Genomic DNA, 13,262 nt, shown 5'->3' on the forward strand with positions numbered 1-13,262 from the left:
TCATTATGTGGGAAACTCAGGCAGACCTTTGTTCATTGGTGGAAACTTACGAGTGGGTTATTCGTTGACATGCAATACTTTACAGATAATTTTAGCACGTTGATACTTCGCTTATGGTAATAGCTAGAGCCGTTAGGAGAGGCTGGCGCAACTGATAATAAATCTGTTTTGATTCAAAGCGACTGATAAATCTGGAGAGGTGCAGATAACTCGTGAGGCAGTTGCTGGTACACAACGCGAACGACAGTGTTGCCTGGCTGTCCCGACAGAGATGTGTCCGGCCCTCACCTTGTGGCTGCTGGCCGCGGCCTGCAGCGTAGCACCCACACTAGGGGGCGACGACCGTGTTCTGGGTGGCGAGCCGGCGGACATCTCGCAGTTCCCCTGGCAGGTCTCCGTGGAGTATGTGGAGGCGCACCGCTGCGGCGCCTCCATCGTCAGCGCCAACTGGGTGATGACGGCTGCGTGGTGCATCTGGGGCACCGAACCAATTTATTACGTGCTGCGGGTCGGTACATCTATACGCGAGAGTGGCGGCGCCACATACACGGTGTCCGATTTGTTCTGGCACGAAGATTTCGATTATGTTTTGACAGATAGAGACATTGGTTTCTTCGAGATCTCTGGCTCCATCTCGTTTGGCGACAACGTTCAGGTATACTGTACAGAAATATTTCATTGAGAAAAATCTTACAAAATCAAACTACGGTCGCACAATGAATTTCCACTCTGTAGCGAAGTGTGAGTTGGTTTGAATCTTCCTGGTAAATTACAACTGTTTGGCGGATCTGATATCGAACTTGGAACTTTTGCCTTTTAAGGGACAAATACTCAACCGATACGTTTGTAATATTTATATTATATGTAGGATCTCCTTCCTCTCTTTCACCCCTTCCATTGCTCTGCAGAACTACATGCATTAGCCTGGGTACAGTGCCAGTGTTGATTGGAATACACTCTGGAATTGTTTGAAGGTCGTCATCACTCCGTTTTACATAATTGAAAATTGGTGACCCACCACAAATACTCTTAAGTATATCTCCATTTTTCCCGGACTTCTACATCTCGGAGTGCCTAGCGTCATGTTTGGTATGTCTTCTCCATTATCTGGTTCGTCCATCATCTTGGTGGTCGTCCCTACTACCTTCTACCTTCGACTTTGCCACTGATGATCGTTTTTTCCAAGTTATCCTCCTGTCGTAGAGTTATATGACCAAATAACTGCAGGATTCACTGGAAACACCCTGCGTTCTTGAAGGATTGATTTGATTGGTCTTGCTGTCTATCCATGATATTCTCAGCAACCTCTTCCAAGTCCATATGTCAAAAGATCAAGTCTTTTTGGTCCCCTTTTGTTATTGTCTATGTTTCAGCGCAATAAAGGAAAATTGGAAATATTGGAGATTGTGCACTGTTAATTTTGTTGTATGGTTAGGACTCCATCTTTCAAAACACTTTCAGTTTCGGTGTAGCATCCCTATCCAGAACAATCCTGCATTTTATTCACTGTGTTGGCCACCCTCTTTCTGAATCACTGAGCCCAAGTAGACAAAGTGATCCACTTCTCATATTCTGATAGTACGTCAGCGGCTGATATTGATTCACCTCTGTCAGTTATCATGATCTTTGTCTTTTTCTTACTGATCGACAGTCTAAGTTTTTCATTTTCTGTCTTAACCCTACCCAGTAGTTTCTTTATTTACAGTTTTGATTCTGTGCACAGTACAGTGTCATCACCAAAACTTAAATTACGGATTCTTCGTCCTGCAATTTTGATCCCACCAGCCCAGCCAGGAAGACTCTTTCTCGTAACATATTCTCCATAGTTGTTAAACAGAACCGATGATAGAATGCACTCATGTCTAGCTCCGTTACATGGTTCAAAAGGTCTTGAAGTACTTTTTCCTAGTCTGATTATTGCCTTCTCATCATAGTAAAGATTTGTGATAAAGGTAATAAGATGTTCGTGAACGCCCATTTCTGCTAGTACGCTCCACAGTTCTTTCCACTGAACACAGTCGAAGGCCTTGCTATAGTCATAGAAACGAAGACTAGCGGGGTATTGAATTCGCTAAATTTTTCAACTAGAGGGCTGACGTTAAGAATCTGCTCTCGTGTTCGTTTATTATGCCTTGTACCTTCGGAAGGTAGTGGGAGCAAAGTACTTGGAGTGGAACGTTATTAACAAAATGGCACAGAAACCAGGCGGCAGTTATCAGAGCCGAAGAAGGCATACTTTGCTATTAGGAAGTTTGAAATTAAAATTATGCCGCCTTTCTGATACCATTTCTGTTGTTTCATTTCATTAGAAATTACGTGTTGCTTCTTTATGAGATGAATTGTGGTAAATCATATACAATTCGTCGTGGAACTAAAGGTCACCAACTTAGACACTAAAATGAACTTCTTCGAATGAACTCCTTGGCAAGTGAACTGTCATTTTCTTTTCCAAAAGTTTTAAAATGAAAATATTATTTCCGTTAGGATAGAAAGAAGTGAAATGCAGATTTGAAAACTAAACTAATCGTACTGAGAAGACTTGAATTAAATGAATTTCTTTCTCATTGACCTAAAAATTACTCATCAATATAATTTTAAAAGAAGGCATTACTTTCAGTAGCATAAAAAATAAATAAAAGCACATACAAATACTAAAAACTAAGTTTAAAGATAAAAGTTTCTCTGTGTTTGAATGTTCCAGTTAGCAAACTGGTAAATTTTCATTAGTAGATTTTTTGATTTGTTCATCCTCCTGATGCTTTGTTATCATATGTAGCCAGTAAACTGCTTTAATTTTTTTCCTTTTCCGTTAAAATGTGCTGCTTCATCTGGACCAACTCGTCTATGGAGTGTAACTGTGCTGTGAGTCGTATATAAAACATAAGTTTCTGTCTGCGGAGGAACCATATTACCTTTACATTGCCACACGTTTATCTACACGATATGATCAAAAGTATCCGGACATCCCTATCCAATGCAGATTTGACCACTACGTGACACAACAACATGCAGGTACGCTAGTATAAAAGACTGCAGGGAGTATTGTGTTTTCAGTAGAGAAGAGGTAACACTAGAACCGGCCGACCAGGAAAGCTCAGTGACCTCGAACGTGCGCCATTTCACTGGATGTCACCTGAGTAACAAATCCATTTAGGATATTTCAACCCTTCTGATGCCGCCCAGGCCGAAGGCTGGCGATATGAATATGAAGTGGAAGCGTGGAGGAACAACGACAGCTAAAGTGAGACCAGGCAGACCTCATGTAATGAAAGGAACCGTAGAGCATTTCGGGGATTGGCTGTAAAAACTCTCATGAAGGAAGCAGTGTTAGGGTATAACGTCCCGTAGACATCTAGGTCATCAGAGACGGAGCACAGGCCCGCGGTGGTGAAGAGACAGTTTCGAAGCAACCATACCGGCATTGGACTGGAGAAGTTTAGGGAAATCACCGAAGCCCTAAATCTGGGTGGCAGGACGCGGATATGAATCTGCGAGTACGGTGTGCTAACAATTGCGACACCTCCATCGGTAAAAATCGCATGAGACTTGAGACAGGAATCTCTCGTGAGTTTAAAATTGCTACCAGTGGTAAAAGTAAAATAGAGTTTCTCGGGGTGTTTGTATCAGACTGCAGAAGAAGGCTGTTCTATATTGACAATGGGTCAAATCACTACTTTCCGACCTTGTGCAATAGCGCTACCGGCCGGAGTGGCCGTGCGGTTCTAGGCGCTACAGTCTGGAGTCGCGTGACCGCTACGGTCGCAGGTTCGAATCCTGCCTCGGGCATGAATGTGTGTGATGTCCTTAGGTTAGTTGGGTTTAATTAGTTCTAAGTTCTAGGGGACTGATGACCACAGCAGTTCAGTCCCATAGTGCTCAGAGCCATTTGAACCATTTTTTTGCAATAGCGCTATGTTCCTCTTTCCTTACGCTTGTCTCGCCCGCCCCGTCCCGACCTTTTCCAAAACTTCACCTCCGTTTTCTTCGTAATTGCCAAATGTTTATGTCCAGTGGGTGTGGAGGACTGAGTCTGATGGGACATGATTACTCGTGCAAAAGAAGTTTAAATAATAATGATGATAATAATAATAACTTTAAATTTGCTTTCTGCAGTTTATGTGACAAACTCTTATGTTTTCATCTCTTTTTTGGAAGTGATTATCACATCCACAAGAAAACCTAAATCGGGCAAGGTAGAAGAATCTTTTTAGCCATTCGCCAAGTGTACAAGTTAGGTGGGTCGACAACATATTCCTGTCATGTGACGCACATGCCGTCACTAGTGTCGTATAGAATATATCAGACGTGTTTTCCTGTGGAGGAATGGGTTGACCTATGACCTTGCGATCAAATGTTTTCGGTTCCCATTGGAGAGGCACGTCCTTTCGTCTACTAATCGCACGGTTTTGCGGTGCGGGCGCAAAACACAGACACTAAACTTATTACAGTGAACAGAGACGTCAGTGAACGAACGGACAGATCATAACTTTGCGAAAATAAAGAAAGTAAACTTTTCACTCGAGGGAAAACTTGAACCAAGGACCTCTCGTTCCGCAGCTGCTCAGGCTATCCGCGGGACCACGGCGCTCCTGAGCTCACGCTGTTCTTGATGTTGCCTATCTGCGTCATGGACTACTCTGTTTGTATATTTTGCTTGATTTTTTCATAGATCCACACAACTTCTTCCTGTTTTCTCGATTGATCTGTGTTCAGTTTTTCAAGGCCTATCCACTGTGCCAACTTATAACTAAATCTGAGGGGGGTGCGATGGGAGGTTCTCTTGTGAGCAGATTAGGAAATTCTTCCTTCGACAAATTCTGGTAGAATTCGAGCAAACCTTTGGTATTATAAAATAAAACCTTTCTGTATTCGTCGGTTTGCAACTGGATTAGTTTGAAATGTAAGTCTAAAGGTGCACTTTCAATTGCCGCGCTTTACCAACACTTCAAACGTTGGCTGCAAGTTAGTAATTTCCTGAAACAAGAACAAAACTAAATGGTAATAAATGAGAGTAGCGTATAAAGTTGCTTTGAAGTATTAAAAGGCGATATGTTTCAATAACAAGGTACTGTTTACTGTAGTTTTCAATTTAATGTTATGCTTGTACATTTAACAAAATCGACTTTATTTTCCTCTTAGTGGTATACCGGTGCATTAACTGGAGTCGGTTGCCAAAATCATTTTTAAGGGATTGTAGCAATTTGACAAATTTTTCAAAGCGTGCTACTTCCCGCGCATATGCTGTAAAATAAAACCAAAGTACCGTTTTGAATAAAGCACTTTTAAAAATCCGGATACCTAACTAAGTAAAGAGTTGCTTACCTCTATAGAAAAGTTGTTTTTTCAGGAGCTGAAGTTTACTGCTAAAAATCCTAAATCGACTGCCCATTCAGGGTCATGCATGAGTGGCTCTAGTTTCCCTTGTCCTCTAAAAATTGAGCCACGGCGTGGCGCAGTCGAAAAATGCGGGAAATTATTTACCTCTTGCTCAGCCACCGTCCATAAGCATGGCACGACATATTTGGATACTCCTCTTCAAATGAAGTAAAAAATTCTTTGAAATGACGATGAATGAGTCCATGAGAACGAATACATTTCACGATGCGCACCACAACATTCATTACATATTGAACTCCGATAACTTTTGCACAAACAACCTCTTCGTGGGCAAAAAAATAAGCGGAAGATAAATTCAGTGTGTTAAGGTTTCTCCGCAGTAGGCCAATAATCCTTTTAACTTTACCATGCATTGCTGGCACCTCGTCTGTGGTTGCAAAAAAGAGCTTTCTTCAAGTGAGTCCTCTTCTTTCAGTTGTCATTTCGATCGCTTCTCACATATCCACTCCTGTAGCAGTGTCCTTTATCGACATCATATCGATGAGCTCTTCCGTTACATTTAGGTCGTCATTCACGCCACGAAAAAAACGGCTAACTGATCCACGGACTCATCAAGCCCGCCTGGACGTTTTCAAATTTGGCTGACAGTTGTTCATGAAATTCCCGGCAATGTCGCTGCTTCGCCATATTTTATCGTTCTAGAAAACGGGTATTCTGCTGTATGTGGGAGATATTGTGGGACTTATTGTCTCTACTACATCCAACAAAATATTGTTTATTAATGGCCCTTCACCAAGCGGCTTCCGTGCTCTTGCTAAACATAAAGCAACTTTACAACTAGTTCTGAATCCTTTCAAGGCAACCTTCATCTTCGTCGCACTAAATCAGAGAAAAAAAGAATGGGTTTGGGAATAATACAAGCGAAAACGAAAACGAATACACAATTGAGAGAAATGTAAACAAACTTCAGTTCGTTTCGCAGATCCTTTGATCAAAGTAAATATGATAAAGTACTGATACAAGCCTCATTTGTGGATATAGAATTCTCTGGCGCTAGAGTTTGCACTGTAATTTTTTTTTCTCTGGCTTCCCCTATGTTTTCAGTATACTCTTCTGATTTCAATTTGCTATACTGTCTTCAAATAGATGATTTTCTTACACATATAATTCCTGTACGGCAGATTTGACATTTGGCGCTATTGTCACAACTAACAAAAAAAGAAAGAATTTCCCATTCCAGTTTAAATGGACTTTCGGAAATCTTTGCTTTCTTGGAGCAGATTGTTCCATTATTCGAGTAACCGTCTTGCGCTTATCTGTTTCAGTGATGAATATGCCTTCTGTCAACGTTCTCGCCAGTGCACCACGGCGGCTTCACCACGCAAGCCGAGATGAGGCAAATGAAGCCCAGTTCGACCGAAGCACTGTGCAAACACACTTTGCACTTCACCTTGCAAGCGCGCGATTTGTCGAATGTGAAAGGCCCCGAACTAGAAAAATAGGTTGAAAAGGACGGAGTAGAATGATTGAGCCGCTCCTCATAAGCCACACATTTCTATGGTGAATGCTGAGCGATGCTTGAGATGGTTTGAAGAGCGGCCCCACAAAACATCGGTTACCTGAAATAAAGGGATTTGGGCTGATGAATCACGTTGTAGCCTGTGTGGGCTGGGATTGCGAATGCGTGGCGAACGATACCTGCCATCGTCCAAAGTGCCAACGGTGAAGTACAGAGGAGGTGATCTGACACTATGGGGGTATTTTCGTGGTTAGGATTGTGACCCTTAATTGCCCTTAAGGAACTGGTAAATGCGAAAGGAGGTGAACAAATTTTACTACAGTGTGTACTGCATACAGCAGAACAGTTCGAGGGCGATGAGTGATTTTACCAGCAAGACAACACATAATGCAATATTTCTAACTCATTTGTTTGTGGACATTAACATTTCTGAAATGGGTTGGCCGACCCTGAGTACCGAGCTGATCCCAAAGAAATATCTTTGTAAAGAGTTGGAAGGTTGACTTCGCTCCAGACCCCAGCATCCTATATCACAACCTTCTGCGGTTTCGGTTTTTGAGGAAGAAAGGGCTACCACTCCCACGCAAATTTTCTGGCACCTCATTGAAAGTGTTCTCTGCAGAGTTCAAGTCTTCATAAATGTGCACGGTGGACACTGATAGGTGTTCACATACTTTTAACCAGATACTACACGTTCGTCCAAGTGCAGTAGGTTGCACCTGATGTAGTTTGGTGTGTCTGACAGATGAACTGTTTGGTTTTTTGCGTTGTCGGGGTTTTCCTGTTTGCAGCCAAGTACCTCGTTGACCTCACATTGGTTCATAAGTGTGAGCCCCGAATATTTTCCGAGACTTTGTTCCAGCTTTATTCCATAGACTTTTGCTTTGTTCTATTCTTCGCTTCGTTTTCTGCCATGTTGCTGCTGACTGCTTCGATTTTGTATAGATCTTTGTCTGGAATTGTTCTTTCGATGAAGCTGTACTCTTAGAGAAAATGTTGTAGGTGACCTCTGCTGAGAATTTGACTAAGGGGTGCTGGTATTTACTGAGCTATGTATCTTGATAATTGCTGTAAGTGAGCGACTCTGTTTATTTCGGATTTCATATAGCTACTGACCAAACGTATGCTCGTGTTCAGAAAAAACAGAACACAGTGAACCATGGGAGGTAGGACGTTCATATTCACAGGACGTTGCAGTAGTATGTTCTCCAGAAATGATTAGCATTTGAACTACGTCGGCCCGCGATTTCAAGGTAAACGTCGACATCACGACGCAACACCACCTACCGGTAAAATGTGCCTATGGATCTCGTTGTCGCTTTAAACCGAAGATAATACATCTGTGTAATCTGAGCAGACGTGCGGGATTTCTCACAGACGTATACGCCTTTCGTAAGGTCAAATCAATGAGCCTGAAATAGGGCGCGTTATTGGCATGAGAGGACGTAATGCTTCCATCGGCAAAATGCTACTCGTGTGGAACGAAATGTTTCGGCAGTGCAACGGGCGTATGCAGAATAGTTCACAGAAGGCCGTAGAACACGAGTAAATGGGTCAGGTTGCACCGCCCAGACCACCCCCGAAAAGATCGACACCTCAACCTAATGTCATTGCAGGACAGATCTGCGTCGTCCTCGGCTAAAAATGATTCAAATGGCTCTAAGTACGATGGGACTTAACATCTGAGGTCACCAGTCCCCTAGATGTAGAACTACTTAAACATAAATAACCTAAGGACAGCACACACATCCATGCCCGAGGCAGGATTCGAACCTGCGACCGTAGCAGCGACGCAGTTCCGAACTGAAGCGCCAGAAGCGCTCAGCCACAGTGGCGTCCTCGGCTATGATGCAACAATGAAACAGTGTGTACACTATCAGGAGGGACAGTCCGTCCCTGTATTACGGCATCGGTTGAGTCCACATCTCCGGTTACCTTTGATGAAAGTGTAGAAACACGCTAGACGGCAGTGGTGTGTGAACGACGTCGCTGGCGCCAGGAATGGCACCATAATGTTTTCGGACGAATCCAGGTTCTCTTTTTTTGAAAATGATGGCCGCATTTTGGTTCTCCGCAGACGGGGGGGGGGGGGGGGGGGGCGAGTAGCATCACAGTAACTGCATTCACACTAGACGAACAGCACCAACTCAAGGCCTTATGGTGTAGCGCGCTACTGCGTACAATCACAAATCGCAGTTGGTGCATGTCCAGGCCACTGTCAGCCGTGTGACCTAAGTGAATGACATACTACGACCTGTAGCATACACTTTCTGCACAACACCCCAAATGCCATTCTTCAGTAAGACAATGCATGAGCACATGTTTCGGCTCGAACACGTGTCATCTTGGTGGCACAGGATGTCAGCCTTCTGCCCTGGGAAAACCAGATCACCGGACTTGCCGCCAATCGAAAATGTATCGGATATGGTGAAACGAAGAGTGCAGGACTGTGACCCAATGCCAACCACCACACATGAACTTTGGAAATGAAAGCAGCATGGATGGATATCGCACAGGACGAAATTTGCGCCTTATACGCATTGGTGCTTCCACGCATGGAACAAATTATCAAGGCCCATGGCGAACACGACATATTCTGAAGCGAGGTGACTGAAATGTTAATAATTTCTGGAGAACTCACTAACGTACAAGTCCTATGAATACGAACATCCTCTATCTAGTCGTTCAAGATATTCCTTTTTTTGTTTTTGTTTTTTTTTGTAACAGGTGTGTAATTTTTGTACTGCTTTTGGATTTTTCAAACTGTTTTGTTGTGTGCTGACTGTAGTTTAGCCAATAATTTGTTCTTCCGCTCAAAATTCTACAGATCTACCAATGTTCATAAGTCCCGTCTTATTTCGGTTTAATTTGTTTCATGTTCTGGCTTCATAATTCCTTATGATTTAACGCGCTTCTTCCCTCTCATTTTCTTCCATCCCCAGGAATCGCACGTATGTGGTCCGTGTATGCTTGGCATATGATCTTCTGATCACACATTTGTAATCCATAAAGTTGTTGCCTCAGGGTAAAGAGAAAATCATGAACAGCTATTGCATATAGTGCCAAGGAGACGGGGTAATCTTGTCGTACCGAATTATTAATTTGTAGTAGTCTACGTACTTGTCCGTTTACCCTGTGTCCGAACATGCCAATTTTTGGGAGGTTCTTTGCTGTATCAGTTACTTTTTGGGAAGTTCAATGCTTTCACAGTCTGGAAAAGACAAATGGTTGACTTTATCAAAGGCTTTTTCGATGTCAAGCGATATGGTTGCGCATTGCAAATAGCGAGCTTCTACTTTTGTTCTGATGCCTCTGTAATCAGTTAAAGTTTGGTGTACAAGCCGATCTTCCTCCACACATGCCTGGTATGTTCCAGTTATAGTGCTGACAACTGAATTGAATCACAGTGTGATCCGCATGAAAATTTTGTAGTCACTGTTGAGCAGTGTTATAGGTCGAAGACTCTGACTGTCTTTCCTCCTCGGTTTTTGGCAATTAGGACCACACCACTGTCCCATCCACAATTATCTCGAGATGCAAATGTAAGCAACAGGGCCGTATAAACATTTTTAGCTCTTTTCAGTAGCACCAACTACTTTCACGGTTAGCTCTGTTGCGAAGTCTTCTTCTTCCTCTGGATTTTTTTTTCGTTGTCATATAATAACTCTCTGTGTCTTTTCGTCCGTTGCTATGCTGGTTGCTAGTTCTGTAATGTAACTAAGGATTTCTTCTCTTTTTTCAGCTTGTTTGTTCAGTAGCATCGTGCTTGTACACTGTGTTGACAAAGTCGTGGGATCATGGGACACCTGCTGATATCACGTCGGGCCTCCTTTTGGCCGGCATAGTGCAGCAACTCGACACGACATGGACTCAATAAGACGTCGTGAGTCCCGTGCAGAAACAGTGATCCACACTGCCTCCCTAGCCGTCCATAATTGCGAAAGTGGTGGCGATGCAGAATTTTTTGCACGAACTAAACTCTAGATTACGTCTCATAAATGTTCGATGGGATTCATGTTGGCTACATAATTCGCTCAAATTGTAAAGAACTTTTTCAAACCAGTTGTCAACAACGATGGACCGGTGACATGGTGCATCGTTATTTAGGAACATGATGTCCATGAATGTCTGCAGATGTTTTCCAACAAGCAGAACAGAATCAGTCAATGCTCGGTTCAGCTGGACCAGAGGACCCAGTCCACTCCATGTAAACACAGCTCACATTATGAAGCCACCACCAGCTTGCTAAATTCAGTGTTGAAAATTTTGGGTCCATAGCTTCGCGGGGTCTGCACCAAACTCGAATCCTACCATCAGCTCTTACGAACTGTAATCAGAACTCACCCGATCACACGGCGATTTTCCTGTCTTTTAGGGCCCAACCTATATTGACACGAGCCCAGGAGAGGCGCTGCAGGTGCCGTCTTGATGTTAGCAAACGCATTCGCGTCGGTCGTCTGCTGCCATAGACCATCAACTTCAAGTTTCGCCGCACTGACCTAACGTATACGTTCCTCATATGTTCTACATCGATTTTTGCTGTTATTTCACACAGTGCTGCTTGTCTGTTCGCACTGACAACTCTACGCAAACGCCGCTGCTCTCTGTCGTTAAGTGAAAGCCGTCCGTCGTGAGAGGTAATGCTGAAATTTGTCATTCTCGGCACACTCTTTACACTATGGATCTCGGAATATTGAATTCCCTAGCGACTTCCGAAAAGAAATGTACCATCCGTCTAGCTTCAATTGCCATTCGATATTCAGAGTCTGTTAAACCCCGTTGTGCGGTCGTAATCACGTCGCAAACCTTTCCACATGAATCCCTTGTGTACAAACGACAGCTCCGCCAATGCACTGGCCTTTTATACCTCGTGTACGCGATTATACCGCCATTTGTACACTATGTGATCAAAAGTATCCGGACACCCCCAAAAACATACGTTTTTCATATTAGGTGCACGGTACTGCCACCTACTACTAGGTACTTCACATCAGCCATCTCAGTAGTCATTAGACATCATGAGAGGGCAGAATGGGGCGCTCCGCAGAACTCACGGACTTCGAAAGTGGTCACGTGATTGGGTGTCAATTGTGTCATATGTCTGCACGCGAGATTTTCACACACCTAAACATCCCTAAGTACACTGTTTCCGATCTGACAATTAAGTGGAAACGTGAAGGCTCACGTAGAGCGCAAAAGCGTACGCGCTGACCTCGTCTGTTGACTGACAGAGACCGCCGACTGTTGAAGAGAGTCGTAATGTGTAATACGCAGACATCTATCCAGACTATCACACAGGAATTCGAAACTGCATCAGGATCCACTGCAAGTACTATGACAGTTAGGCGGGAGGTGAGAAAACTTGGATTTCATGGTCGAGCGACTGCTAATAAGCCACACATCGCGCTGGTAAATGCCAAACGAAGCATCTATTTGTGTAAGGAGCGGAAACATTGGACGATTGAAAAATGGAAAAACGTTGTGTGGAGTGACGAATCACGGTACACAATATGGCGATCCAGTGGCAGAGTGTGCGTACGGCGAATGCCCGGTGAACGTCATCTGCGAACGTGAATAGTGCCAACAGTAATATTCGGAGGCGGTAGTGTTATAGTGTGGTCGTGTTTCTCATGGAGGTGGCTTGCGTCCCTTGTTTTGCGTGGTACTATCACAGCACAGGGCTACACTGATGTTTTAAGCACCTTCTGGCTTCCCACTGGTTGAAGAGCAATTCGGGAATTGCGATTCCATCTTTCAACACGATCAAACACCTGTTCATAATACAAGGCCTGTGGCGGATTGGTTATACGACAATAACATCCCTGTAACGGACTAGCCTGGACAGAGTCCTGACCTAATTCCTACAGAACACCTTTGGGATGTTTTGCAACGACGACTTCGTTCCAGGCCTCACCGACCGACAACGATACTTCTCCTCAATTCAGAACACCATGAAGAACGGGGTGCCATTCCCCAAGAAACCTTACAGCACCTGATTCAACGTATGCCTGCGAGAGTGGAAACTGTCATCAAGGCTAGGGGTGGGCGAATACTATATTCAATTGCATCAGTACCGATGGAGGGCGTCACGAATCTGTAAGTAATTTTCAGCCAGATGTCCTGATACTTTTGATCACATAGTGTATATGTGCACATCGCTATCAAATGACTTTGTCGCCTGGGTGTAATTATCATATCTGTAAGTAGTTTCAGGTTTCTTTTTTTATTTTCTTGTATAAAGTGATACATTGATGCCGTTTCTTGGTGTACATCTTTTTCAAAATGCTTTGTTAATTAGCGTAGACTTTGCTATTACTGTTGCATCAAGTTTTAACTAGTGTCTCAGACGCTTAAAATAAAATTCGGTTTTCTTCTGGTAGAGACAGTTTTCGCAAGAATAAACAAA

The 13,262-nt window shown here is 43.5% G+C and overlaps 1 protein-coding gene across 1 annotated transcript in view; it reads left to right on the forward strand.

Annotated features, from left to right (window-relative positions):
- The first annotated feature begins 271 nt into the window (after positions 1 to 271).
- The window catches only part of LOC126474420 (vitellin-degrading protease-like), a 46,225-nt gene continuing 33,234 nt past the window's right edge, over positions 272 to 13,262 (forward strand). Inside the window, exon 1 of the mRNA XM_050101890.1 lies at positions 272 to 655. Coding sequence (XP_049957847.1) covers positions 272 to 655 — 384 coding nt within the window. The remainder of the gene's footprint in view (positions 656 to 13,262) is intronic.

Source organism: Schistocerca serialis, chromosome 4 (assembly GCF_023864345.2).
Source record: "Schistocerca serialis cubense isolate TAMUIC-IGC-003099 chromosome 4, iqSchSeri2.2, whole genome shotgun sequence".
NCBI lineage: Eukaryota > Metazoa > Arthropoda > Insecta > Orthoptera > Acrididae > Schistocerca > Schistocerca serialis.